General features: G+C 38.1%; 1 protein-coding gene across 9 annotated transcripts in view; it reads left to right on the top strand.

The window, feature by feature from the left end:
• APBB2 (amyloid beta precursor protein binding family B member 2) overlaps positions 1-27070 on the top strand; it is a 198729-nt gene that overhangs the window by 130959 nt on the left and 40700 nt on the right. For all 9 annotated transcript variants that reach the window (XR_016281285.1, XM_089525147.1, XM_089525153.1 and 6 more), the window contains 2 exons: positions 8825-8971; positions 10587-10714. Coding sequence is in view for 8 of the 9 variants with exons in the window: in XM_089525147.1 (XP_089381273.1) it covers positions 8825-8971; positions 10587-10714 (275 nt within the window). In the remaining variant the exon portion in view is untranslated. The remainder of the gene's footprint in view (positions 1-8824; positions 8972-10586; positions 10715-27070) is intronic.

Raw genomic sequence — 27070 nt, 5'->3', positions numbered from 1 at the left:
GCTGTCTCATCTTCTGTAAAGTTAATATTTGTTCAATGCCAGGTTTGTTCTGACCGACTTCCTCATCAGTTTCTGATTTTAAAAAAGTTCATATGAAAATCTGCATACATTTTTGCATACTATTTCCCATAATATTTTTGCACTTATCATTTTTATATGCAATTTTTTCCTAGTGTGTGCATTTTTGTACACCCTCTTTGATTGAAGGAATGCATCACAACACTGAGAGCAGAGGGCAAATCAAAGAATAATTTCATTTTCGTTCATCTAGTTCAGGAAGTGCAACAAATGTTTACTCGTATTAAAATGTGAGCCAAAGGAATTTTCTCCACAGTCCTAACTCATGGCAAGAGCAGGAAAATCCGCAATATATAATTAAAATAGTTTTTTGCAAGTTTTTCGGGCTCTGTGGCCATGTTCTAGAAGAGTTTGTTTCTGATGTTTCGCCAGCATCTATGGTTGGCAGCTTCAGATGAAGATGCCAGCCACAGATGCTGGCGAAACCTCAGAAACAAAAAACTATGGATGCCAGCCATGAAAGCCTTCGGCTTCACATATAATTAAAATTTTCATCATTTACAGAACTGGATTTTCAACCGGACTTTCTACATCTTTAGCTAAATTTCAAGCAAAGAATAAGGGTACAGTCCAGTATGCATACATATGTGGAAAATATTTTTCTTGTAAACATGCATAGGATTGGGTTATGAAGATGTGGCCTGAAAGTCAACAGAATTATCAGTGAACAAAGTAGTCTCTTCCCATTATCTTCCCATTATTATTATTATTATTATTATTATTATTATTATGCTTTATTTATATAGCACTGTAGATTTACACAGTGCTGTACATACAAACAATAAAATAAATAAGAGTAAACCTGCCCATGGCATACAATTTAAGAAATAATAGCATAATATATATAAATAATACATAACAATACAGGGAAGGGTTCAATAAAATTTATTTTCTGCTTCTTGGTTCTGTAGCAGCTTTTAGAAATCTTCACAATAGCTCTTGCTAAGGATGGTTAGTACTTTAATAAGCAAGTGACTTTAAAAGTGGTTAGTACTTCAAAAAGCTAGTCTGTGCAAGGGACTTGGTAATGGTACTGGTATGTCTGTTGGCTTACTGTAGTTACTGTACTTAGGCAATAATATCAGAGAATTCCCCCAGTATTATTCAGTACTTAAATGCTGACTAGAATGCTTACAGTTCTGTAAAATAATGCATTGAGTACAAATACTTTGCCACTGCCTAAGACTACTATACAGTAGGACCATAGCACTAATATTGCCTGCAAGCAAAATTATGCTCAAAATTATACAACACACAGACAATACCATGTTTGGAAAAGCTGTTCTTGATTCATTCCTTAAATGATGGTATTGGTTGAATGTTTTATCTGTACTGTATGGCTGAATACCTTTGAATCCAGCCTTCTTTTCTTACTGATGAATGCTACCTCTGTGCTTATTGTTGAATGTCTTCGAATCCAGCCTTATTTCAGTATTGTGGTTTACAGTTTCAGGGATTCTCTTTTCCTTTGAAACAATTAATTCTGTCATTCTTGTTGTATAATATATTGGAGTAGGGGCTTGTGTGCTTATGCTTGTTGACTATATACGTGTTTTCAAGTTAAGTTTGATTATTGTATTAACACTTCCACCTCCCACTTCTAGTAGCTTGCTAGTCTCCCATTTGTGTGAATCACAGAGACCATGAAAATGAAGGACAGGTTGCATACCTGTAACTGTAGTTCATTAAGTGGTCATCTGTAAACTCACGAATCCCACCCATCCTCCCCTTGTCGTATCCTGCTGGTTCACATGGATAGCTGCACTGATGCCCTATGGAACTGGCAAGTTTTGGTGGGTGCAGCTTATATAGGGCTGGCAGAAATGGGTGGGGCTACTGTCAAAACTTTTTAGAACATTATAGAATGCTCCAAAAGAGACACTGTTTCCCTGGTCCTTGGCTCCCTTCCTGCCTTTCTGGTTTATTTCACATTACTCTGAGAATAGATTACTTTGTAAACAGGGGGTATAAGTTAGTGACCACTTTTGTAGAATTTGTTTTCATAGGAGGTCTCCACATTGCAGTTCTAACAGTATGATGGCGCCGTTTTCATGAGAAAGCCATGGATGTATCCTGTGGAATCCTGGGATTTGTCATCTGGTTAGGTACTTATAAATTGTCTGCTAGAAAGCACAGAGCCTCGCTTCACAACTACAGCACTAGAACATTCTAGCAGGGCATACTAAGTACCTCAGCCAAACCACAAATCCTTGGATTCTTCTATAGGATGGATCCATGTCAATATAAGTGGTATTAAAACTAGTGTACTTGAATAGTGCTGATACAGCCATGCCCCTGATTTTTCATTTATTTGATTTTTCCTTGCAGTGTATTGCTAGAATTCCAAATAATAAGGAAATTAAGATGGATTAGTAATCACCAGCAGTAAAAAAGGTAGATTTTGAACAGAGGTGATTTATGGTGTTAAAAAATGTTTCACTCCTATTCCAGTTTATATAAGACACAATTTCTTTCCCTACCTTCTGCTTTTACGTGATCCGTTGTATGTGATTGACTAAAATGAGCTGCAATCACATGTTTACTCCAATGCAAATACTCTTGTTGGGTGATTTATGACACTGGATCCCTTCTGAGCAGGCATAAAAAGTTAGGAAAACAAAATCCAAATCAGCATCAATGTCTGATTTAATTTCAGGAGCAATATTTAAGCATGGCAAGCTTCTACATGGGATGTCAGAGCTAATAAAACTCAAATCTGTGTGTTGTTCTGAATCCACATAGGTAATGGCATTTTGAAATATAGAGAAAGAGTGCAAGAATGAAGGAGAGGGAGAGATCTCTGTCTGTCTGTCTATCTATCTATCTATCTATCTATCTATCTATCTATCTATCTCTATATATTTATATAGAGTTCCAGAAGTTAGGAAAGCAAAATCTTTTAATTCTACCTACGAAATAACGTGTGTATAGCATTGGAAAGTATAATGAATATGCAGGCCTGGGACTCCTCTGAGCTTTGGAAGGAAAGACTACCTAAGTATTCGGAGTGATGTACAAACCTTAAAATGGTATAACTATTATTTTGTTGTTTTCCAATTACTTTTCAGTCCCCATTAATCTCGTAAAATTCAGTCATGTCATCTCTGCAATCTTTAGTGTTGCCATTGACATTGGTGAGATGTTCCTGTGATCTCCCTGTCTCATGCACATTTCAGATTTCTGTTGAATAATTGCTTTGATAGCCTAGGTAGGAGAGATGCCCAAGAAAGGTGAAAAGGAGTTGTTAGGAGAATCTGTGGGAAAAGAGGTTCCAGTTACATAGGAATGAAGTGGGAAGCATAAGAGTTTCATTTAGTCTGCCCTTTCCTCTCACCAAACCAGGTCATTCTAGCTGACAAAGCTAATGATTGTCACTGTCTGTTTAGCACATGTGTGCGCTCAGGTCCACATATGCCCTTATACTTAGACACCTCATTGTCATATATCCAAAATATATGAATTAAGACCTATGCTGCTTATACTTTCAAATGGAACAAAAATAAAATCCATCCATATTACAAACTGCCTTCTTCAAACATGAAAGGTACGGATGATTTTGTGATGTCCTTTATCAGAAGACAATGATTAAAATGAACAGGGAATATTAAATATTTAACTGCAAGGAGATTCACACTGTTTACAAAAATGTTCCTCAGCAATATCTTCCAAGACTTTCCTATTACCTTCAGAACAATTTTGTTCTTTGTGCTATCTGTGTGGTTTCTTAAATAGAAAACAGTAACCATTTTTGTGAACATCTGCTTATCTCTTTTTATACAATGCAGGGCAATTCTTTTATTTTTTTTTAAAGAGTTCATTTCAGAACAGAATTTATTATGAAAAAATTGAAACTTCAAAAATACATTAGGATTTTTAATTTAGGTGATTAGGATTTTTAAAGCAATAAAATCAGTTAGGGTACTTTTCAGGTGGAAGAACTACATTTAAGTCTTATCCAAACAAATAACTATAACAGCTTTATTTTTCCTTGATAGCACAGTGTCTTTTTTCTTTGCTTATGCAGTCTGTTTGACATTTTCTGGCATTTAATTTCTACATCATGGCTACTGGAAGCTGTTTCAGTCTTTGTTTTCTTCTTTTATTCCAGGACTGAGGAGTCTTCTCAGGCTTGTGATGCCTGAATAAGAAATAGTTAATGTTTTGACCTAAATTCAGTTCCTCAGATATGTCTGCTCAGTGTTCTGTGGTAAAATGACTTGTTAAATAATGTAATGGCTTATGTAGAGAGCGTACTGATAAGGGACCAAACTTTTCTAGTGAAATAAGGTTTTTATCATGCAGGTTGAGTCATGAGTTCCAAATGGGAGATCAAGACCCATCAATGGGTTCTAGAGCAGTGGTTGGTTTATGTGTGTGCTAGTCAACAAGCCAAAAACATTTTGGCAGAGTTTAATTACTAGTATAATACTGATAATAAATATTTCAAAATGCTTGAATGATCAAAGCATTCACAGCTGAAAGGGAGAACCTCAGTTAACAAAGCCTTTGACAAAGAAGTTTCTTTTTACAAAGTCCTTTTTTCCATCGACCCAGTCCCACTTTTGTTTGTTGTCCTTTGTCTAGTAGGGTTTCTACTGGGTGGATGGTGAAGAAGAGATGGAGAAACACAGATTTTTGTTGTTCACTTGTAACTGTGTTTCTGCAATAAACAATGCAATAAAACCTGAGATGGAAAAGAATGTAATTCTCCTTTAACCAATCTTACTGTAGCTGTCTGTTCTTATGACAAGCAAGGTAAACAGCAGTAGCTTCCAAAAATCGCTTACACCATGTGTGAACAGCAAAGGAGAAAGGACAGCAGATACGTCTGCTTCACCAGCAACTGCCAGTATGTTTTTTAAAAAAGAATAGCTCTATAACCATGACAGAGGAAAATTAAGAAAAGTGGAAACTGGTGAAAGGACAAAAAAAAATCATTTGATGCATTTTGGAAGAAGACACACACACACACTAATTGTGAATTAAAAGTATGCTGAAAAAGGTTAAGCTGCTCTCCTTTTTGTGATGTAGGAACCTATCTCCATTCTTTGCACATTATTTCTGCATCTGGTACCACATTTTGTGTTAAAGACGTAATGCCCAGAAACACATCTACTTCATTAATTGAGGTATACAGATGCCTGATGTGTATACTAGATTCCTGACAGTGCAGAAGATAGCATATCTGTACCCGATCCTTTACCTTTACCCCATCCAGCTTCAGGATAATTGAGGATTAGACGTAGTCCTGCTATTGACTTGTACATGTGTAGGCCTGTTATTGCCTTGTACATTTCCATAGTCCACCTTCAGGGTAGTTCCTGACAAAGCTTTTATCACATCATCACTCTGCTTCGTTCATTAAATTTTATAGGGATTTCAAGTACAACCATGCTTCCTTCTAAGCCCCCTCCCCTTTCCATCTTTTTTTCTTATTGTGGTAAATGTGGAGCCAAACTTGGACTATCTGATCAATGGCTTCTACCTACCAGTGTGAGGAACCCCTTTGTTCAGAAACATCTCTTGCCTATTATGCTGCAGTATACTCAAATTTAATTTCACAAAAGTTTTTAATTTTATTTGTGAAGGTGCTGCATCTATTGCTGTTATGTTTAAGGCAGGAAAATATTTGTTTTGTTTCTATTGGACTTAAGAAAAGATAGCAATAATGGTGTTAGAAAAGTTGGTTCATTAACATTAAATTATTGCCATTTATAGAATCATAGAATCATAGAGTTGGAAGAGACCACAAGGACCATCCAGTCCAATCCCCTGCCATGCAGGAACTTAACTTCATTGTTTTATATAAGGGACATCAATTTACTATGCTTCTGTATTTAATGGGACTTGAACATCCGTGGATTTTGGTATCCACAGGGCTTCTGGAACCAAACCCCAGCAGATACCAAGAGTACATTGTATATCGTAAATTCCTTAATCATTTGTCTCAAAGTGTTCTGACTCAGAAATGGTTAAAGTTTCTCATCTTGGACCTCCCCCTCTCTATGGCAGATACGTATGTATGATGCAGGTTGTACAACACAAGAAAATGTCTATACATTAAAAGCAAGCAAGGTCCCCAGGACAATTTCATGCAGGATTTCTGAAGGATGATACATTCTAAAGTCTGGCAACAGTGTAGTGAGTTAGGCACAGGGGGGCAGCATCATTAAATAATACACTTGGCATTTTAAGTGGCTTACAGTCAATATGCAGAAGAAACAATATATATTATTTAAGTGTAAAAGCCAAATAATTTCCACTCTTGCTTATATAAAATGTATTACCAAAGGGAATGAAAACACAATATTTTAGAATTCTCTATATGAGATCATTTTATTTTGTAACATTTTTCCTATTGATTTAATAGAAATTTTTAAAAAAGATTGTTTCTAGCAACATTATCTAGTTTGATGGGTGGCATACCTGGAAATGTATGGTTTAAAAAGAAAGCTTTTTTGACTGCCCTCTAGAAATCTAGAATCATAGGCCTGTTACAGACTGCCAAAATAAAGCTGCTTTGGGTCTCTTTGGAGGTACGCTATTTAAATGATGCATGGGTCCTAAGAGTCCGGAGGTCACGCCAAAGCAACACTCCATTCCTAAGCACTGGAGGGCAGCTTTTGGTGCAGCTTCCAGATTCTTAGGATGCATGCATCATTTAAATAGCATACCCCCAAAGAGACCCGAAGCAGCTTTTTTTTGGCAGTCTGTAACAGGCCATAGAATCATAAAATAGTACAGTTGGAAGAGACTGCTAGGGCCATCCAGTCCAACCCCCTGCCATGCAGGAAATCACAATCAAAGCATCCCCGACAGATGGTCATCCAGCCTCTGTTTGAAGACCTCTAAGGAAGGAGACTCCACCACACTCCGAGGGAGTTTGTTCCACTGTCAAACAGCCCTTACTGTCAGGAAGTTCCTCCTAATGTTGAGGTGGAATCTCTTTTCCTGGAGCTTGCATCCATTGCTCCGAGTCCTAGTCTTTGGAGCAAAACTCTCTCTGTGGGCACATGTGCCGTCACCCCAGCACATCCCTACATCCCACATGATCCCTCCTTTTCAAATTTTTGCCTGCTGTGACAACCAATGATATTTGCTGGACACATTGCATTGTTCTCTGACTAACACATATGCTTTCAAAGGAATTAGGTTTGTTTCACACAGTTATTTATTTATTAACTTTTATTTATAAAGCGCTGTAAATTTACACAGTGAAACGTTACTTCAGCATCCTGCCACATACTTTCCATAACACCACACTATAGTGTCTACAAAGGTAGCGGCTGACCAAAGAAGCAAAATTTCTACATTATCTTTTACATCTTATATCTGTGAGTGAATCTGCTCTTCACATCCCCTATAATATTTATTACTATATCTCCACTAAACCACCAAACCAGCTTTCTGTAGTGCAGAGAATTTTTGAAAATTGCCATTCACACCAGTATGGGTTTATTTGTGTTTACCTTCTCATACCACAAAACCAGTAAAATAAAAACTATTTTAAGCAGTATATGCTTGCTAAGGTATTTGAAACATAATTTTATTCTACTTAGTGCTTCATGGTTTTTTCTTTGTTATTGATTCATTGGTTAAATAATTGTTGGGAGGTTGCAATTGTTGCAAGATAAGTAAGAAAGGAAGGCTTATGTAAAACTCTAGATCCATTTGTTCCATTTGCAAAAATAACCACATGTTTTGATTTTTGTCAATATGATTTTCTCAGACCATCGCAATTAGACACCTTCCTGGTTTAATTATTTATAATTAGCTGTTGTGGTTTGCAAAGACTGTGTAATTTTAACATTGTGTTAGTTGTCCCATGAATTTGTTGACTTATATACACAGTATCTCCTCTCTAGTAGTACATTGTGATTTCCTGATGTCTTCCCTTTTATTCTGCTACAGTACATGTGGCAGAAAAGCAGGTAAAAAAGGTGGCCAAATTCATCTGCTAAGATGCTCAGTATCATGCCTGGGGGTTTGCACAGCTACAGATTACCAGTGTCACTGAATTGTAGAAACCGCTAGAAGCCTCTATGCAGATACAGCATAGGCACACCTGGACTGCACAGGCCTGACTCTTCTTTTTCTTTGCTGATGCTCCCCTTTAAGATCCAATACACATATACATATTCTTTTTTGTATATTAGTGTCATCTGGGACACAAGGCTTCATCAAATAGAGCAGTGATTCCCAAATTTTGGTCCTACAGATATTTTGGACTTCAGTTCCCAAAATTCCTGACTATTGGCCAAGCTATCTAGGGCTTCTGGAAGCAGAAGTCCCAAACACCTGGAGGATACACTTAATTAAGAGAGTTGTATTCATGCTCTACTATAAATTAGGAAATAAGGAGCTTGTTTAGCTATCAATTTCTCTTGGAATGATATTGAGAAAAATGTAAATATTTAATCTTGCTGTCTTCAGTGTTAAGTATTAGTTAACAAGGATATTTTACGTAGTAGAAGGTAAGTAACTATTCTGCCCATTGTTTAATTGATATTAATAGTTATTTTAAAATTAATTTTAATTGTAACTTGTTTAATTTTATTTTAAGGGGGGACATTGTAATATTAGGTATTGTGTGTCGGATGTTTTTAACTACCTATATAAGCCACTTTGATTGTTTTATTACAAAAAATGGGGTATAAATAAAAGTTTTATTTATTTAATTTTATTGATTATTTTAGTGGAAGCCATTACAGTCTAAACCATAACACGTTTTTGTTATTCTTTACAGTGTTTTGCTGTTCGTTCTTTGGGATGGGTAGAAATGGCAGAGGAAGATTTGGCTCCTGGAAAAAGCAGTGTTGCTGTAAACAATTGCATCCGGCAGCTCTCTTATTGTAAAAATGACATACGAGACACTGTTGGCATTTGGGGAGAGGTAAGGAATGCCCCAGTTGTATCTCTTCTCCAGCTCCCTGATGACATCTCCTTTCTCCTACTCTTCTTTTTTCAAAATTTGGAGAAAAACTGCCAGAAACAGAGAGAATAAGGGTGTAAAATAGTCAATAGAATATTGTCCAGGAAAGATGAGGTGTTGCTGTGCCAGTGGGCAGTGATGACTATCTTCTTGTGAGGAGTGCAGTGCAAAATAATTATGTAAGACATGTCTCCAGTTGTGGCCACTTGTAGTGATTGTAGGAAATGAAGGCCACTACCAGTAATATGCAGTCTCTAATCTGTGTGGACTCTTTTTAAGAAGAGAATGTGGGCACTGGCCCAGATAAAAACTTAAGATCTGCCCTGCTCAGTCACAGTAAGGATTAATATCTCTAACATCTTCATTCTAGCAACATTTCCTGATTGACTCAGACATAATTTCTTCTGGACTTCATCAGTCCCTTTATCTACTATATAATTAGCCATTACTACACTTGGATGAATTTGCCTGGTTGTTTTCAAAAACCATCTAACACAACTCAGAAAAACCCTCTCAGATTTGTTGGGCTTTCCCTCATAAGGATGGGTCCTCCAATTTGGTAATCAAATATTGATCTTTTTGGTAAGCAAATATTGATCTTTCTACTTTTTCAAGCAAGATAACCAGAACTGTGAACAGTATTTAAACTATGGCCATACAGTTGACTTCAATGTGCCTGTAATTATATTTACATATAAACTGGCTCATTTTTACAGCATATTGGAAGCTTGACATTTGCTACCTAGGCTACAAAATCCCTTAGGCCTTCTTCTCTACCAAATAGCCTATCACATTCCACTTATTTTACTGACTCATCAGGAAGATGTGTTGGGTTAGTACAGTACTTAAAATACTGAAGAGGGTGAATGCTGAACAAATCTATAGTACTGACCATAGCAAGATATCTGCTTTATCAAAGCAGGGGCCAGTTCCTTTCCTGATACTAAATTATCTTCAGTGGTTGGTGTGTGTTTGTGTAATAAACTTTTATCAATAGCTCTGCATTACATCCCAATGTAATAGAAATAATTAATCTTGCTACAGGAGGAAGTCATACTTTTATTTCAAGTACAAAGAAATAAAATGTTTATTCAAGACCTAAAAAGGAAGAGTGCACAGCCTATGGAAAATTATTTTTAAGTCTATGAAATGATAGTCATAATTAGGGAGAGGGGCTTTGCTAGTTTTTGCCAGACCAAATAATCATATGTATGCCAGGAAAAAATGAACAAAATAATATAATTTCTAAAAAAGACAAAATATGCAAAGATCTGGAGGAAGAATTCTTCCCTGCAAATCTACCTACCTGTGACCAAGTTAACAACCAGGTTTGGAGCCCAGCTGACAAGATTGGTAGTCCAGTTCGCTGTATCTCTGAGCAGGAATACTGAGCACAGCAAGATTTACTTCTGGGAAAGTGTTAATAGAAGTGCAGCCTAAAGATAAATGAGGGAGGGAGCATTTCGAGGAGATATTATGTTGGTGGATGAAAGATTAGATTTTCTTGTATATATTGTCCTGCCTCATTCCTGAAAGTAACAGAAAATTGTGAATGCTCTTGTCTTTTTTTAATTAGGGAAAAGACATGTATCTTATCCTGGAGAATGACATGCTAAATTTGGTTGACCCAATGGATCGCAGTATTCTTCATTCACAGCCCATTGTAAGCATCCGAGTCTGGGGAGTAGGCCGTGACAATGGACGGTGAGTCTGAAAAATATATATCCTTTCTTGACAGTGTTGAAAAATGTTTGCATGGGATTGTGAACTTTCTAAACAAAACACAACATCCTAGTAGTCAACTGAGTGTATCATTATAGTTGTGAAACTGTGGGAAGATGTGGATAGATTGACACAAGGTAGATGTCTACTTAACTGGCTGTATTCAAACATAAGAAAAATATGATTTATTATTGCACAAATGAACCTCTAACTCATCAGTTTTCCCCCTCGCTTCACCTTTTCTGGGGCAGCCATGAGAAGGGAATTGGAAGCTTTTTCTTGCATTTTACTAGTTGTGCTCAGTACAATAAACTATAGTATCCTTCTGGGACTGTCTTGAATGAGACTGAGAGTGGGCAGTACATGTAGTTGCAGTGGCTTTAACCATATCTGTAGTTTAAGGCTCAGAATACAGTACTGGGGGAACTCTGTTTCACCTCTTGAGCTTTTGATTTCCTCTAGGTTTCATCTTGGCCTCTATGGTTTTCAAGATCCGTATGAAACCACTGCACAAAGTCATTCTGAGGTTTAGATTGCGAAATCAACAGTATATGCATAAAGTCCACTTCTCTTTTCCATCTTCTTATCCTAAGAGGTGATCTCACCATCTTATTGCAAGAGTTGCCTGGGAATAGCTTTGCTGTTATGAGAGCAAAGAAGCTGAAACTTAATCCAAGCAAGACAGAAGTGTAGGGGATCAGAAAATATGTTGATGTTATTGGAGATGTCCAGCTAATTGTGTATGAGCCTATATTCCTTTTAGAGGGCCAGACACATTGTTGGAGAGTATGTTTGGACACAGGTTTATTCATGGGGTGTACCTTTTGGGCCTACCTTAAGAAGTTGATATCAATCTTTTAAAAGTCTAAAAGACTGGAACTTGGCTGACTGAAGGCCTGCTTGTACTCGGGTGGGCTTGCACAAGTGAAAAAGTCAGTATCTGAGGCTCTGCTTTCTGGTTCAGCACTGAGATCTATCAGATTAATGAATCTCAGTGTTTGGGAATTTTCTTTTCTGCAACTCTAGGGAAGTATGTATGGGTCCTTCTTTGCAGGCCTTCAGAATTTCTTCATGAACTCTTTAAGTCAGCCTTATTTGGATAACTTTATACCACTATGTTTTAACATTTGTTTTATCTACTGTTGTCATTTAAAGGTATTTTTCTAGCTTTGTACTGTTACTTTAATAATTTGGCATTTTAATATATTGTCTTAGTTACATGTTTTTGCTTTCTATACGTAAATACCCGGAAAGAACAGTTTTAAAAATCTGTTAATTAAATGAATCTCTGTTTTGTATTATATCTGAATTGAATCAGACTTATATAGTTAAGACTAATCCCACTTTAAAGTTCAGATACTATCAAAACTTCAATTAATTGGGAACTGAAGCAAAGCTTCTATTCGCCTCCTTGAAGTTGTGCTGAAGGAGGGGGTATCACATAAGCCTGAGGCTCATTCACATAGTGATAAGACATTGATTATCATAATATTTAAATGTAGTCTTCTGTCTGTCTACCTGCCCTTCATGTTATGGTTAAAATAATTTTATTTTTTAATACTTCTGTAACTACATAAAGTTACATTACTGTAGGATATTCAGAATGTCTGTTTAGCCTGTAAAGAGAAGAAACTCTAGGAGAGAAAAATATAACTGCACTGAACCTGAAAGAAATGGAAGAGGAAAAAATCAAAGCCTTCAGATTGTCTCTGGCAATAGCTGTGCTAGTGAACTAGCTATACTATCTACTTTTAAAATAATGTATGTGTAGGTAAACATGTTCTACGGTAGCTGTGTACAGTGAAGACATAGAGCCAGAACAGACAGGCAGGGGAAAGCGGCTCAATCCTGCTTTTTCTGAGAGTGGGTTGAAACTTCACTGTCCGCATGGTCCACTCCAAAGGTGGGCCGAATACGTATGGCCATACCACATGGTGCTGCATCAAGCCGTGCTGCTGGGTATTTTTTTGGGGGGCACCTCCCCACCATATGTACACACTGTCACACAGACCCACCACCTGTGACTTCCATTTACCTCCCACATCATGCCCAGATTCCATTCCATTGCATGGCTGCCCCCTTGATTGGCCACACAGTTACACATGGGATGATTTGCTGGTAGAAGATATCGGTGCATCAGTGTGCCAAGTGATATTGGCAAAGCACAATCATGACAGCCCCCTACATGCTCCTTTCACCCCTCTTCACCTCATGCCCTCTGTTGAACTGTTTGGTTTGTGTACATTGTAATTACTGTACATCCATTGGATTAGTCACACTCATTTTTTTGCCACAGCCCCACATTCACACTGGGTAATTTACATGCACTCCAGATGGAAGCACCCCAGAGGGATTAGAATCCTGCACTCATGCTATAATTGCATCTAATGGAGTTGTCACATTTTCATTTTTCTACTTTGCCACAGCCCCGGCGCTGGATCGTTTACATGCACCCCAGAGGGATTGGAACCCTTCACTCGCATTGTAATTGCATTCATTGGAATTGTCACATTTTCAGTTTTTTTGCTTTGCTGCAGCCCCGTATTTGCACTGGGTTGTTGACATGCACCACAGAGGGATTAGAACAGATCAGGCAGGAACTCTCCCTGGAATCCAAGATGACTACATTGAGGCTGTTGTCTTTTGGCCACATCATGAGAAGAATTGACTCACTAGAAAAGATAATGCTAGGAAAGTTGGAGGGCAGTAGAAAGATAGGAAGATGACATACCAGATGGATAGACTCAATCATGGAGGCAACATCCCTGAGCCTGCAGGACCTGAGAAGAACAGTTAAGGACAGCGGGGTTGGAGGTGTCTCATTCACGTAGTCACCATGAGTTGAGATTGACTTGAAGATAGTTAGCAACTACAACAATCCATCTCCTACCAATTGCTTTTCAATTAAACCCCCTCTCTCCATATTATAGAGTGCAGAAGAGACTAAGTGGCTTTACAACACAGAATAAGCAGCCAGCTACCTAGTCATCTGATAACAATGGTACACTTAGCTGTTGTTGTGCTAACATTTCCCAATAAAATTTTGAATTTGAGTATAAATGAGGAAATACAGCAACAGTTCATATGTAGAGGAACAGATCATATGGAACAGAGTAACTTCATGTCCATCTAGCTGAAGTTCAAGGCCAATGGGTATCAAACACAGCAGTATGGTTTTCTGTTGTTGTTTTTAATGTAGGTACTTCATAGCTAGTTACATATTGACATAGTAATATAGATTTATGAGACTTGCTAAAATTGTCCTTGGAATGAAACACCATTGACCCAATGTTTTATGCCAGATTCTCTGTGTTGTTTGTACCGAAATAAAGAAAAACAAGTTTGTATACTTTCAAGTATCTAGATGTTGTTTTTTCTCTTTTTTTTTGATAGATTATGCTTCTATATCTAGACATCAAATGTTAGACGAGAAGCAAAAAAGTCTTATTTTTCTTGTTGTTCTTATTGAGTAATTTTGGCTTACAGCTAAAATTAATCAATTGTTTAGCAAATTCATCAGAGTTTGCTAAAGCGAGCCCCTTCAGTGAAGTTGCAAGTGTAGCCTAGAGCCCTAATGGATTCTTTAGCTTTGGTAAATTATCTTGTCTGAAACCCAAATAGATGCTGGCCTTTTACACCCAGTTTGTACTTGCTTTTTCTCCCTCAGGGTGAAATTATGAAAGGTTTTGTATATTTTCAGTGATTTTTCAGTTTTGTGGAATCTTTTGTGAAAATTTTGTGTGCTCAGTGTCTTGGCATATGAGAAAAGAATGAGAAGTGTGTAAAAGCTCTGATAACACCCTTTCCTGTTGAAGCCAAGGAAATTTGTGAATATTCTTTACCACCCTACTAGTAGTAACTTGGGGAAAGAGTAGAAACATCTAATGTGCTCTTACTTTTCTGAAATGCTTGTGAGGTCCTAAATGAGAGCCTTAATTTAACATGCATCATGCACTGTGACAAGCAAGCAGCACAAGGAGACAGAGCATTGAAGTAAGGCATTATAAATAATACAGTAATTTCTTGTAATTAATCTTTGTTCCAATAACATAAGTATAACTACATTGCATTACTATTATAATTGAGCAAAGGGAAAATTCTATTTGTAATATAGGTCAATGTGTTGGTTGTTTTTATAATTACAGGGATATAACTCACTAAGTGGCATAGGAGAAATATTACATGGTTCAAGGTCTGGCTTATATTGTGCCTCATGCTGCTAAATGAAAATCATTCAGATTTTAGGTTTTTTTAGTATCTAAAAATAACTATTTTTGTTACTTTTGAGAAACAGGAGGCAAAGATGTGCCTTTAAATTTGTAACTAACAGTAGCTACTTTAGGAGACCCTCTAGCTGTAACTAATTATTTTTAAAAGTAACATTCCACGTTGTGTGCTATACTTGGTAACTACTTTTATCAGCTTTTGGTGATGGGGAACAGAATGAGAAGCTGAACAAAGACCTACTAAGTCTGAAAACCATGCAGATCCTCAAATAGCTACAGTGGGGCAGGTTTTGCATGGGGAAAAAGGTTGGGAAGGACATACATAATCTTTCCCCTGTCCATGACCTGAACAACATAGAGTAGCATTAAAAATGCTCACATCATCCTTTCTAGGGAAATTATTCCATTCTTTTTATTGTCAGGTAGTCAGTAATTCTGATGACGAATATAGTAACTCCTGCCTCCTGAATATTGAGTTATTTGAAAGTCATTGCTATCTTGAAGTCCTTGGATTTTTATTATCAGATTTTTTTCCCTCTGGTTGTAATTTATTTGGTTGGATTTCTCTTTGGAAGATGAAAAAGCTTTTAATGGTGCCTGACCAGATGATTTTCTAAGTCATGTGCTAATGAAAGATTGATGAAAAACAGAGATCTGCTAATGGAAGTTTAATCTAAGGGTATGTCTGCCGGCGCACCTCAGGCTGAAAAGCCTTCTGGGAGATTAATAATTCTCTTAGCACACGCTATGCTGTTATCTTGAACATTAGCATTAACTCCTTTTTAATACAGTAGCATGGTAGGAATAGGCTTCATGATTTACTTGACTGTTTTGCTGACTGAAAATTGTATGATTGTTTTACACAGTGGTAAGAGATGTTCCTTGACTGCTCTTAATCATGCCATAAAAGCAATATAATGCTGAAGCTATCTAACTTTAATCAGTCTTATGTTGAGGGTTAATCAGTGGTTCAAAAAGCACAGTTCAAAACAATCTATTGCTGGAATTGTCTTGGTTAGTCTCATCTAGAATAGACCCATTCAGTTAGTTGTTGAATGGTGAGTCAACACATAAGTAAATCCAAGTATCAATAGGATTTGTGAATTTTAAATGTGGATTGTTTTAGTATATATACATCATATTTGTCCTTTTAAATTTATGTATGTTTTAACTGATTTTTTAAAACTGATGTTTGTCTGTTAATTGTTGTTCCCCGCCTCGAAACATGGGGAGAGAGAGGTGGGTAAGAAATAATAAGAACAACAACAATTTTATTGTTATTATGGCCATTGTATGTTATGTACATATAACCAGTCCTGTTGCAAATAAGACTATTAATTTATTGTTTTAATTGTTGTGTGCCTTCAAGTCTATTTTATCTGTGAGCCGCCTTGGGTCCCTCCTGGAAGAAAGGTAGCATACAAATGAAATAAATAGAAAAATAAATCAGTTCTGACTTATGATGACACTAAGGTGAACCTGTCACAAGGTTTTCTGGGGCTGAGAGTGTGTGACTTGACCAAGGTCATCTGTTGGATTTCAGTAGCTGACTGGGAAATTGAATCCTGGTCTCTTAGGTTGTAATCCAGTGCTCAAACCACTATACCACGCTGGCTCTGTAATACAGTTTTATAATACAATTCAGTAATATTATTCTATAATAATATTAATTTTTAAATTTGTGATAGGATTCTTAGCTTTTATATTTTATGTGTTAAGATGCATCACTTTTAGAGGACTGGAGAGATTTTTTGGTCAGCTAGATGATGGCTCAGTGGCGCAGCAGACAATAATGAGAGTAGTTCAGTGCAAATACAAGACAAATTCCCTTTAAACGGGGATGGCATGTAAGGAAGAACCATGCCCTTTCTTTTCCAGGCCCAGCCCAACCTTCCCTGATGCCAGAATGCAAAGTGCTGCCTTCCTCACATCATATGTGGTAGGCAGACCTTGCAGCAGCAATGCTTCCTCATCTCGGTAAGAAGCGGAGGATGCAGTGGCAGTGTCCACCCACCCCCCTCTGCCTCAGAGAAGATAAAGGCAGTGTTCCCCACCGCCGCTGAAAGAAGCGGATGTCTCCACTATGGCACAAACCAGCTATTTGGGGAAAATAGCTACTTCAGTATGAGTTCTTTTTCTGGTGTGCAGAGGCACAAGGATGTTGTGGTGCCCGTGCCTCTGTCTAAATCTGCATAGTTAGTGAGCAGCATGAAAATGCCACTGTGGAATCCTTCTTCAGTTTTTGGTACAGTAGGGAGGACGGGCACCAAGACCAATCACTGGGCATGTGAAGAAAAGCAGCCAGAGCAAGGGAAAGCACCCAGCTGCTGCTTTTGAAGCACATGGACTGAGGCAGTCACCTCACTGAACCTAATGAGAGTGCTGGTTCTATCCTTTTCAGAACACATTCCCATCTTTCTCATTTTGTGTCTGTACATTAACCCGTCCCATATAACATTGTTGATGCTTACTGGAGTTAACATGAGGCAGCTCCCTCTTAATTGGTTGCCAAATGTCAGTCCAAACGGGAACCAGTGCAGTTATAATCCCAAACAAAGGTTGAAATCGAAGGCTTTCATGGCCGGCATCCATAGTTTTTTGGGGGGTTTTCGGGCTATGTGGCCATGTTCTAGAAGAGTTTATTCCTGATGTTTCACCAGCATTTGTGGCTGGCATCTTCAGAGAACATCAGGAATAAACTCTTCTAGAACATGGTCACATAGCCCGAAAAACCCACAAAATACTAAAGGTTGAAATCATACAGCTCCTTAGATGCTGTGGGACTGAACCTTCCTGAGCCAGCACCGCCAGTGAGGAGAGGAATACCGGGAGCTGCAGTTCAGCAACATCTGAAGAATTGCAAGATTCTCACCCCTGCATTAAATCATGTTTAAAGCAAACCATGGAAGGGTGCAGAGAATTTCTAGGACAAAAATAAACGAGAAAAGAGAAAGGAAAGGGGAAAGAATAGCAATTTCTAAAACTGGTTCAAAATATGCATGCCACAAATGGAAGAAAAACAATTCTCCAAACATTAAACAGACCTTAAAGCAGCCTTTCTGAACTTTTTGTTTAATAATGGAGGAATCCTTGAAATAATTTTCAGTTCTCAGGGAACGCCTGAATAAAAAATTCTATATACGCCTCAAAAATGTGGGGAGGGATTCCATCATGTTCTCTCACAAAAACCCTAGAGACCTCTTGGAGAACCCCAGGGTTCCAGGGAACCCTGGTTGAGAAACCCTATTCTAAAAACAACGTAACTTTCCTTTTGATGGAATTGTGATATCATGGACAATCCTTGTGAATTCCATATTATCCATTTGCCGTTAATTAGGAAGGGTCCACCTAGTTTTTGCATTCTCACCTTAATATGAAAGCAATGAAAACTTGATAAATTAACAAACAGGTAAATTGCTTTTTTTACATTGATACAGTGGGTTTACTCTAGGTTGGATTACCAATTGGTCTCATGCCTAGCTTTGCTGCTGAGATTTATATTTTTGTGCTACTACTACCTATTCAGTATCCAGCTTTGTTACTTTTCTCTTCTTGCTTCTGCATACACAGCAGAATAAGTCAGGAGAGAAAAGAAGACAGTGTGAGTCGGGTGAGAAAATGTGAAACAATTTTGTTGTCTTGGCTAAGATACCCGTTCGCACCCTGTTCTTCATCTTTCTGCTCAGGGCTGTGAGCATAAGTTGGAAATTTGCATTTCCCAAAATAGATGTCACGTGCACATTAATCCATTCACTCCACCCTCCCTTTTCTTTTCTTCCTTATGCATTTGAAAACTAGGTCATAGTCCACTATGGGCCTTGCTGATTTTCTTCATCTGTCCCAATAGACTTTTAGTTAAAGAAATGACAATGCAGCCTTCATGTGGTAGTTTTTCTCTCACACACAGGAATTTAACTCAGTAGTTTTATTTTCACTGCTCCATCTTCTAAACTGAGATATTTCCAAATGGCCATGGTGTATAAGGGTGTGTTCTACATGATATTCTTGCACATACCAACTCTTTATGGATCAATAGCTTCAGTGGGACCAGGGACCAATTTTTAAATCATACTACCAATTTTTGGCTGAAAACAAGCCAAAAATGCAGTGATGTGCTTGGCTACACTGGGGAGAAATGCTAAACTCACCATGAAGTTGTTGCTGCCAGTCCTCACAACATATGGCTACTTCTGGTTTTTGGTCCTTAACTCAATATTAAACCTTGATTTTCCATTTTTTATAAGGAACACCATTTTGCTATGTCATTATATTTAATGGGACTTGAGCATACACGGATTTTGTTATACATGGGGGATCTTGGAACCAAGCCCCAGCATATAACAAGGGTCCACTGTAGTGGCATGCCAGGCAGGCTTCACACAGGGCTTTTGCCAGTGAGGAAGCGGCAATGGCTGGTCTGAAAACAGGCCAACGCTACCACTTCTTTGTAGGTAGAAGCTCCCTGTGAGAACCTAGCCATCGCCATCACTTCTGCTGAGGTCAGAATGGGGCGTCCATGCAATAAAGTCAGGGTGCTGGCCAGGCTCTCGAAGGGAGCTGCTTGGGTGGTGAGGAATCGGCAGTGGCTGCAGCACAGAGAACAAAAGGGCAGGCCAGCAGAGCCAGTGTGATGTTGGCCCAGCTGGCCCTCGTGTACAGTAATGCGGCATTGCATCGGATTTTGGCCCAGTGTGTGTGCTCAGGACATAATGCTCCAGACTTCTCCCAGATTAAGCAGCCAGTGTGGACGTGCCCCTAAAAATGGCCAGAAATTTAAACTTCCAAGTTTTTTTATCTGGATTTTGACATTACATATAAGTTTTAGAGATCAAGAGTATGGGCGTTTGTTTTGAAGCATAGCACTGCTCTAGATGGTGTTCGGGTGCGATTTGCGGGCAATCTTTTTTGCCTGAAAAAGTTGAGAGGGTGTCTGAGGATTCTTGAGTTTGTGGGAGTGCTTTCCTACTCCTGCTGTGTCTGTCCTACTACTTGTGAGGTTAATGTTGGAGTAATTTCCCTGAAATGGGCAGAGCATTTTTTTTTTTTTTGCATAAAATGGAATCTTGAATAGATGGATCCCTTCACAACATTTGATATGGTTTGGGCAGTAAGTCAGATTTTAAATTACTAAGGTCCAAAACACACTGAAGAATATGTTAGTGATAGGTGAATAAAAAGTATGAAAGGTATCATCGCCAGCATTTTGTAGCAACTTTATGGTACATGACGAGACACAGGAACCAGATAGTGCTGAGTCTGAATATTTTTTCTATGATGAATTAACTAGGCGAGTCCCTCATTCTCATTCTCCCATCCAAAATACAGGGAAAATAATGTTGAATTGTGTGTTTCAGCAAGGTAATATGAATATGAAAGTGTAATTATTATTAATTATATTAATTATGTTATTATTATTATTATTATTATTATGTAATTATTATTTGAGCTGAAGAGCTGAAACTACTGAAGAATACTTGCTCTCCAATTATCAGAGTAGCATGTATATGTCCAGTTGATGATATTTTAAAAATCATGATACAGTTCTAAGTTGAAGAGCTGCTTTCCACGCCCTATTTTGTGGTTTATTTGTTGTTCTTGTAATTTTGTAGTATTCTTTTTTCCTCCTCTTGTATGTCCTTTGTTGTATACAGATTGTGAGCCCTAGGGAATGAAAAGACAGTCATAAGAAAGAACAAGCATGTCGAAAATAAAAGCAATAATGCAGGAATATGTTAAACAGACACCACTACAGTGTTATTTTAGAGTACTAGAAAATTAATATAGGAATTGGCAGAGGAAGGTACATGAAAACACCTAAGTGGAATTGGAATAATATGAAGTAACAGCAAGTAATTATATGTACCCAAAAACCGAGGAGAAAGCCAAGCAAAGAAATCCTGGACAGGAAGAAAACTAGGACATGTAGAAATAAAATTAAACAATGAGGGAATAAAACTTCTGCAACATCTTTCTCTTCTCAGTTTTGGGTGCCTAGTCATCAATTTCCAAATGAATTCTAAAACACTGCTAAGTCAGAATCTCCCGCCCACCTTGCAGACTGCCCCCCCCCCCCCCGCAACAAATGCCTTTAAAGCTTGCTGATGTCAGTGGAACAGTGGATCAGATACCTCAATGTGGAACATTGAAGTCTAGGTAGAATTTTCCCACTAGTCAGCAATTGGAGAGCAGATATTATTCAAAGTTAACTTAAAGAAGAGCTTGAAAAAGTTTCATTACAGCTATACCTCCCCAAATTCCAGAGCACCTTCGGGTTATGGGAACTGTAGTCCAAAATGTGTAACATATCCAAGCCCCACAATTGATGCTTTGATTTTTGAGGTATGTTTTAAGGAAGATCAGAGCAGCTTACGCTGGGCTGCCATTCAATTCCTTGTCAAGTCCTTGTCTATGACTTGCCTTGCTTTAGCAATTAGATTCTATAATTTCTTATAAGTACTGTATGAAGACATATTACAAAGGTCTTATTATTAGAACTTTGTAAATATGTATTCATACTGTCCTCATAAGAAATAATTTGAATGATTGTAAAAGTGTAGAGGCATACTTCACTTAACGAAGCCTCTGACAAAGAAGCTCCTTTTACAAAGTCTTTTTATGCCCTCTCATCCTCCTTTTTCCCCCTTCCTTGTCCTCTGTCTAGTTGAATGTTTCTAGTAGCATTAGCTTTGGGATGATGGTGAAGGAGGGGTGTCAGGTTGCAACACTGTGTCTGCAGTAAACGATGCAAAAGCTTGAACTGGACAAAACTGGGATTTTGCTCTAGCTGATCCTGCTGTAACTGTGCCTGCTGTTACCTAAATTGTACCTCAAATGACTTTTGATAGAATTAAGTAGCTCTAGCTCAATGAGAGCAGCAAGAGGGCTCTTAGGTAATGTTTAAAGTGGGAAACTTTGTCTACCACATCTGAAGAGCTAGAACTCCAGAGTGCAAGGTTCACATATAATTTAATTAATACAGTAAAAGGATTTCAACAATCACACAAAGAAATACACTCATATAAGATCTAACAAAGTGAAGGTAGGTTAAATGGGATAGCAATTAGAAGGATGGGGTCATACTTTACCAGCTCAAAGGCCAGGTTTCCCAGAGGGAGGAACAGATGCAGAGTGGATTGGACTCAGACTGCTTCGGCTCGCAATCTGAGGTTCTTGGATGAAATCAGACAGCATGTCTGTCCGAATTCAAATGAGACTCAAGTGTGATAGCTCAAACAGCCATCACTGTTGGGGCAGGTCCCCAGGAATTTTGAGTGGATTTTTCCAGGAGGAACAAAGAATGGTGGAAACAACAAGGTAGTAAATGCTGGCATCCTAGATCAAAGAGGTGACATCTCAGGATGGCAAAGGCCTTTGATTTCCATATGTCTGACAAATCTATCACTCTCCTAATCAAAAGAATTTATTTAAATTTCAAAACGGTCCACCTTCCTGCCTGTGTGCTTATTTCACCTGGGTCCACCTGACCTTTTAGGCAGACTATTTTTTTGTATTGGGGTGCCTTTTCCGGGCTACATGACCAGGCATCCCTTTCAGAATGGAGTTCGATATCAAAGGTTGATCAGAGGCGAGTGGGTCCCATCTATGCCCTAAATTGCTTGGCATTTAGCTCCAGAATCCTTTATGGGGCATGTTGAACACCTAAACAGAGAGGGAAAATGGGAAAGCAGATAAGTCTGCCTCACTATCCCCACCGTGTTAAAGAAACATAAATGTATAGGTTTGACTTCCAAAATGGTAATCATGAAAAGAACATGGAGGCTAATGAAAGAAGAAAAAAATCATTGCTGGACGCATTTTTTTGGGGGAAACCCAACATCTTTCAAGTGCTCTCTCAAGGATTCACAATGTTTTGTTTTGTTTTTACTTCTGTCAGTAGCTTTTTCCTGTTTCTACTATCTGACTGAGTTGTTTTATTTTACATGTGCTTATTGGTAGTTTTAGATAAAAGGTTTACTGAAACATATTGAATTCCTTTTCTGTGGTGCAAGAATCTATACCTAGAATCATAGAGTTGGAAGGGACCGCAAGGGCCATTCAGTCCAACTCCATTCTGCCATGCAGGAAATCTAAATCAAAGCATCCCTGACAGATGTCCATTTAGCCTCTGTTTAAAGACCTCTAAGGAAGGAGAGTCCACTACACTCCGAGGGAGTTTGTTCCACTGTCGAACAGCCCTTACTGTCAGGAGGTTCCTCCTAATGTTGAGGTGGAATCTCTTTTCCTGGAGCTTGCATCCATTGCTCCGGGTCTTAGTCTCTGGAGCAGCAGAAAACAAGCTTGCTCCCTCCTCAATATGACATCCCTTCAAATAATAATAATAATAATAATAAATTATTTCTATACCGCTTTTCCACATTGATCAAAGTGGTGTACAAAACAGAAGAATACAACAATACAGCAATACAAAACAAAATCACAATATATACATAACGATAAAACTGTGTAAAAAAAATTACAAATACAATTTAAAAAACTATTAAACCAAATCAAAACCAAATCAAAGCCAAATCAAATATTTAAACAGGGCTATCATATCACCTCTTAACCTTCTTTTCTCTAGGCTAAACATCCCCAGCTTCCTAAGTTGTTCCTCATAGGGCATGGTTTCCAGACCCTTTACCATTTTAGTTGCCCTCCTTTGGACACACTCCAGTTTTTCAACATCCTTTTTAAATTGTGGTGCCCAGAACTGGACACAATTCTTTCCATGTTATTTCTGCCTCTGGTACCAAATTTTCTGTTGAAGAAACAATACTCAGGAATACGTCTACTGCATTACCTGAGACATACTTTTATAGCAAAACATGTATAGTGGACCCTTGTTATACGCTGGGGTTTGATTCCAAAATCCCCCATGTATACCAAAATCTGTGCATGCTCAAATCCCATTAAATATAATGACAGCAAAATGGTGTCCCTTATAAAAAATGGAAAATCAAGGTTTGATACTTGAAATTTATATATTTTTAAAAACATTTTCAAACCGTGTATGCTTGAATCCGTGTATTAAAAATCAGTTTATAAGAAGGGCCGACTATATTTAAAAGATAAAGACTCAGGACCAAAAGACACTGGAGAAATAATCTAGTTTGAGACCATTTTGACTGCCCTGACATTTATTGTGGCACCAGAGCTCTCTGACAGAGAAGACTTAAATGTCTCATAAAAATACCATTCCCAGAATTACCTAGCAATGAGCCTGGGCAGTTAAAGTGGTCTCATACCGGATTATTTCTGCAGTGTGTTTTGGACCTTAGTTGAATTCAGTTTAAATAATTGCGTTTATAGTGGTCTAAGCATCACAGGATTTGGTTGAAATGTAGGTCCAATTCAAATGTATTTAATTAAAATAAACCATGTTTTATTGGATTGAGGACATAGCCTATACTAAAATATTCACTTCCCTCATTTTTCTTGCATGCCAGAACTCAGGATGGCCATGGTATATTAAACCACATTATCCCATTACATATGAGTTTGGAAACAGTATAAGTTTATGTAATATTAATTGCCTTCATATTATAATAAAATGTTACAGCTCTGTATAACTGTACAATATATTAAAAACATTGTATACTTACGAGTTAGCTTTGGGGCGAATTTGAAAAATCTACTTTCTCTGTTTTTTCCAAAAAACTGTGATAATTGGAAACTGGGATTGCATAGTTCCCATATGTTAATTAGCAAGAACTGAAAGCCCCTGGGCTAAATCCTTCCTGCTGCACAGTACCATCTGCCTCCTCAGTGGCCAATCATTGTTAAAAGGAGTTTTGTAAAATGATGTGCTTGTGAAACTTGCTGGCAGCCTACTCAAAGGTAGCAGTAAGTTGAGATGGACTAGAAGCTCAATGGCCCTGCTGTTAAATTACTATCAGGGCAAGTTGCTGAACCTGAAGCAAGCTTTCATCAGTGAAAGCACCAAGTGCTTTGATAGAACATCCTTGTTTAGTGATAAAGTAGTAGTAGTAGCAGCAGTTGCATCACTAGGGATGTGGGGGGATGCAGACCACATCAGGTGACGTCTTGCCTTTCTCCTTGTTTGTAGATGCAAGTCACAACATGATTTAAAAACAAATGCAGCTAAGAACACAGAGATATAGCTGTGTTAGTCTGAAATATCGGTATACAAAGGGATCTTGTAGCACCTTTGAGACTAACTTTTGGGGGGAAAAAGTTGTAGTATAAACTTTCATAGACTTGGTCTACTGAGGAAGCAGGCCATCTGAGAAAGTAGACCAAGTCTATGAAACCTAATGCTATAACTTCTTTTACACAATAAATTTCACAGGTGCTACAAGAGCCCTTTGCAAATTAAGAACACAGCAATGTATAACATTAGTACACAAACTTATTGTCATATTGAAACAACAACTGAAATAAAACAATTTTAACTCATTAAGGAAACTGCTAGAATAAACTGGCTGAAGAACAACAGAGAAGGAGTGAGCCAGTCTCTCATAGAAGGAGTTGCACAGTCTGTGAGCAACCACTGAGGTGGCCCTCCTTCATGCCTGCAGCAGACCTGCCAGTGAGGATGGCAGAATTGAAGAAAGGGCTTCCTCTGATGTTTTTGAAACCTGGGCAGGCTGATATGGGGAGAGAAAGATCTTCAATCCAAATCCATGTTGGATAGAGCTTTGCAGGTCATTACAAGACCACATTGCAGGTGAATACTGACTTAAGAAACCATGGCCGTGTATCTACAAGACCTGAGCAGGGCTGTTGATAATAGAGTGACTTGTAAATCTCTCATTCATAGTATCAGTATACGTCAATCAGCTTGATTGCTGTTATCATCAAAGGTCGTAACTAGCACTTTTAATTTGTGTTTACAAACAGACAAGTTGTGTGAAGCTGCTGTAACAAGGAACTTTTGTGTTCTCTGTAACTCACCCCACTCTACAGTTTGACTGCATTGGTATGGATCTGCAGAAGTTTCTGAATGCTTTCCAAAAGCAAACCCATGTAGAGCACATTATATTACTCCAAAAAGGCTGTAGCTAAGGCATGTGTAAATGGAGCTAGATAAGACGATTGCATTTTAATTAGTGCAGCCCATTGAATTTAAATAGTTAGTCCAAATGTCTCTGGTGATTTTTTTTAAAATTGCTTGCCAAAGTGCCTGCTGCTTAGTGAAAATAGCACCTGTAATCTAATTGGGGTTGAATCCTAATGCTTCTTGAATATTTTACATCTGTTATGAACATCAGGCAAGTCAAAGGATCATCAGATACAAACTAGATTTCTGTGGAATGTAATACTTCTGAAATGGCTCTAGTTTTATAATGGTTTATTCAGTCCTCAGTCACATCCACGAACAGCTTCCCACTGAGAGTTTTCAAACTCTGGCTTACAATTTTTTTCTATAATTTGTAACATAAGCGCCACACGGCACCATGCAGATGCCGTGCAGCACTTATGTAACAGTGGCGGCACCCTGTATACAGGGTGCCACCATTGTTACACTCTTGTCATGTGCTAGAGTTGCGGGGCATGTGGGTGCTCCACTCCCAGGCAACCCTAGTACGTAATGAGGGCGTCAGTAAGGGCCTGTATGTACCGGGCTTATCATAGCTTTTTTTTACAAGTTTCTTCAGATGGGGTTTACCATTGTCATGCTCTGAGGCTGAGAGAGTGTGACTTGCCCAAGGTCACCCAGTGGATTTCCATGGCCAAGCAAGGATTTGAATCGTGGTCTCCCACTCTCCTAGTCCAGTGCTCAAACCATTATACCATGCTGAATAAATTAATGAAAAGCTAGCTGGGAGAGAATTTTAAGTACCTTGCAGACTACAATTCCATAATTCTAAGGAGCAGAGCCATGGTAAATTAAAATTTTGTGAAAGTGCCATAATTGGGTAGTCACTGTAGTGTATATACCCCTGGATTAATGTGTGGGTCAGGATGCATTTCTCCTTTGATTTTCTCACTTCTCTGAATTTTGCAGTATAGTTCTCATCTTAACAAACTATCAGACTGCATATAATAATCTATGTTTGAGAGTGAACTGCATTAAAAATTGTTATGATTTTTTAAAAACTATATCAATAAATGAGACATCCGGATGGAATGAATGAAAACAAAATATACA

This window comes from Sceloporus occidentalis, unplaced genomic scaffold (genome assembly GCF_023333645.1).
Source record: "Sceloporus occidentalis isolate IW3139 unplaced genomic scaffold, rSceOcc1.0.p SCAF_5, whole genome shotgun sequence".
In the NCBI taxonomy this organism is placed as follows: Eukaryota; Metazoa; Chordata; class Lepidosauria; order Squamata; family Phrynosomatidae; genus Sceloporus; species Sceloporus occidentalis.
Note: the sequence above shows the minus strand (reverse complement) of the source record. Positions and strands in the feature narration are given on the sequence as shown.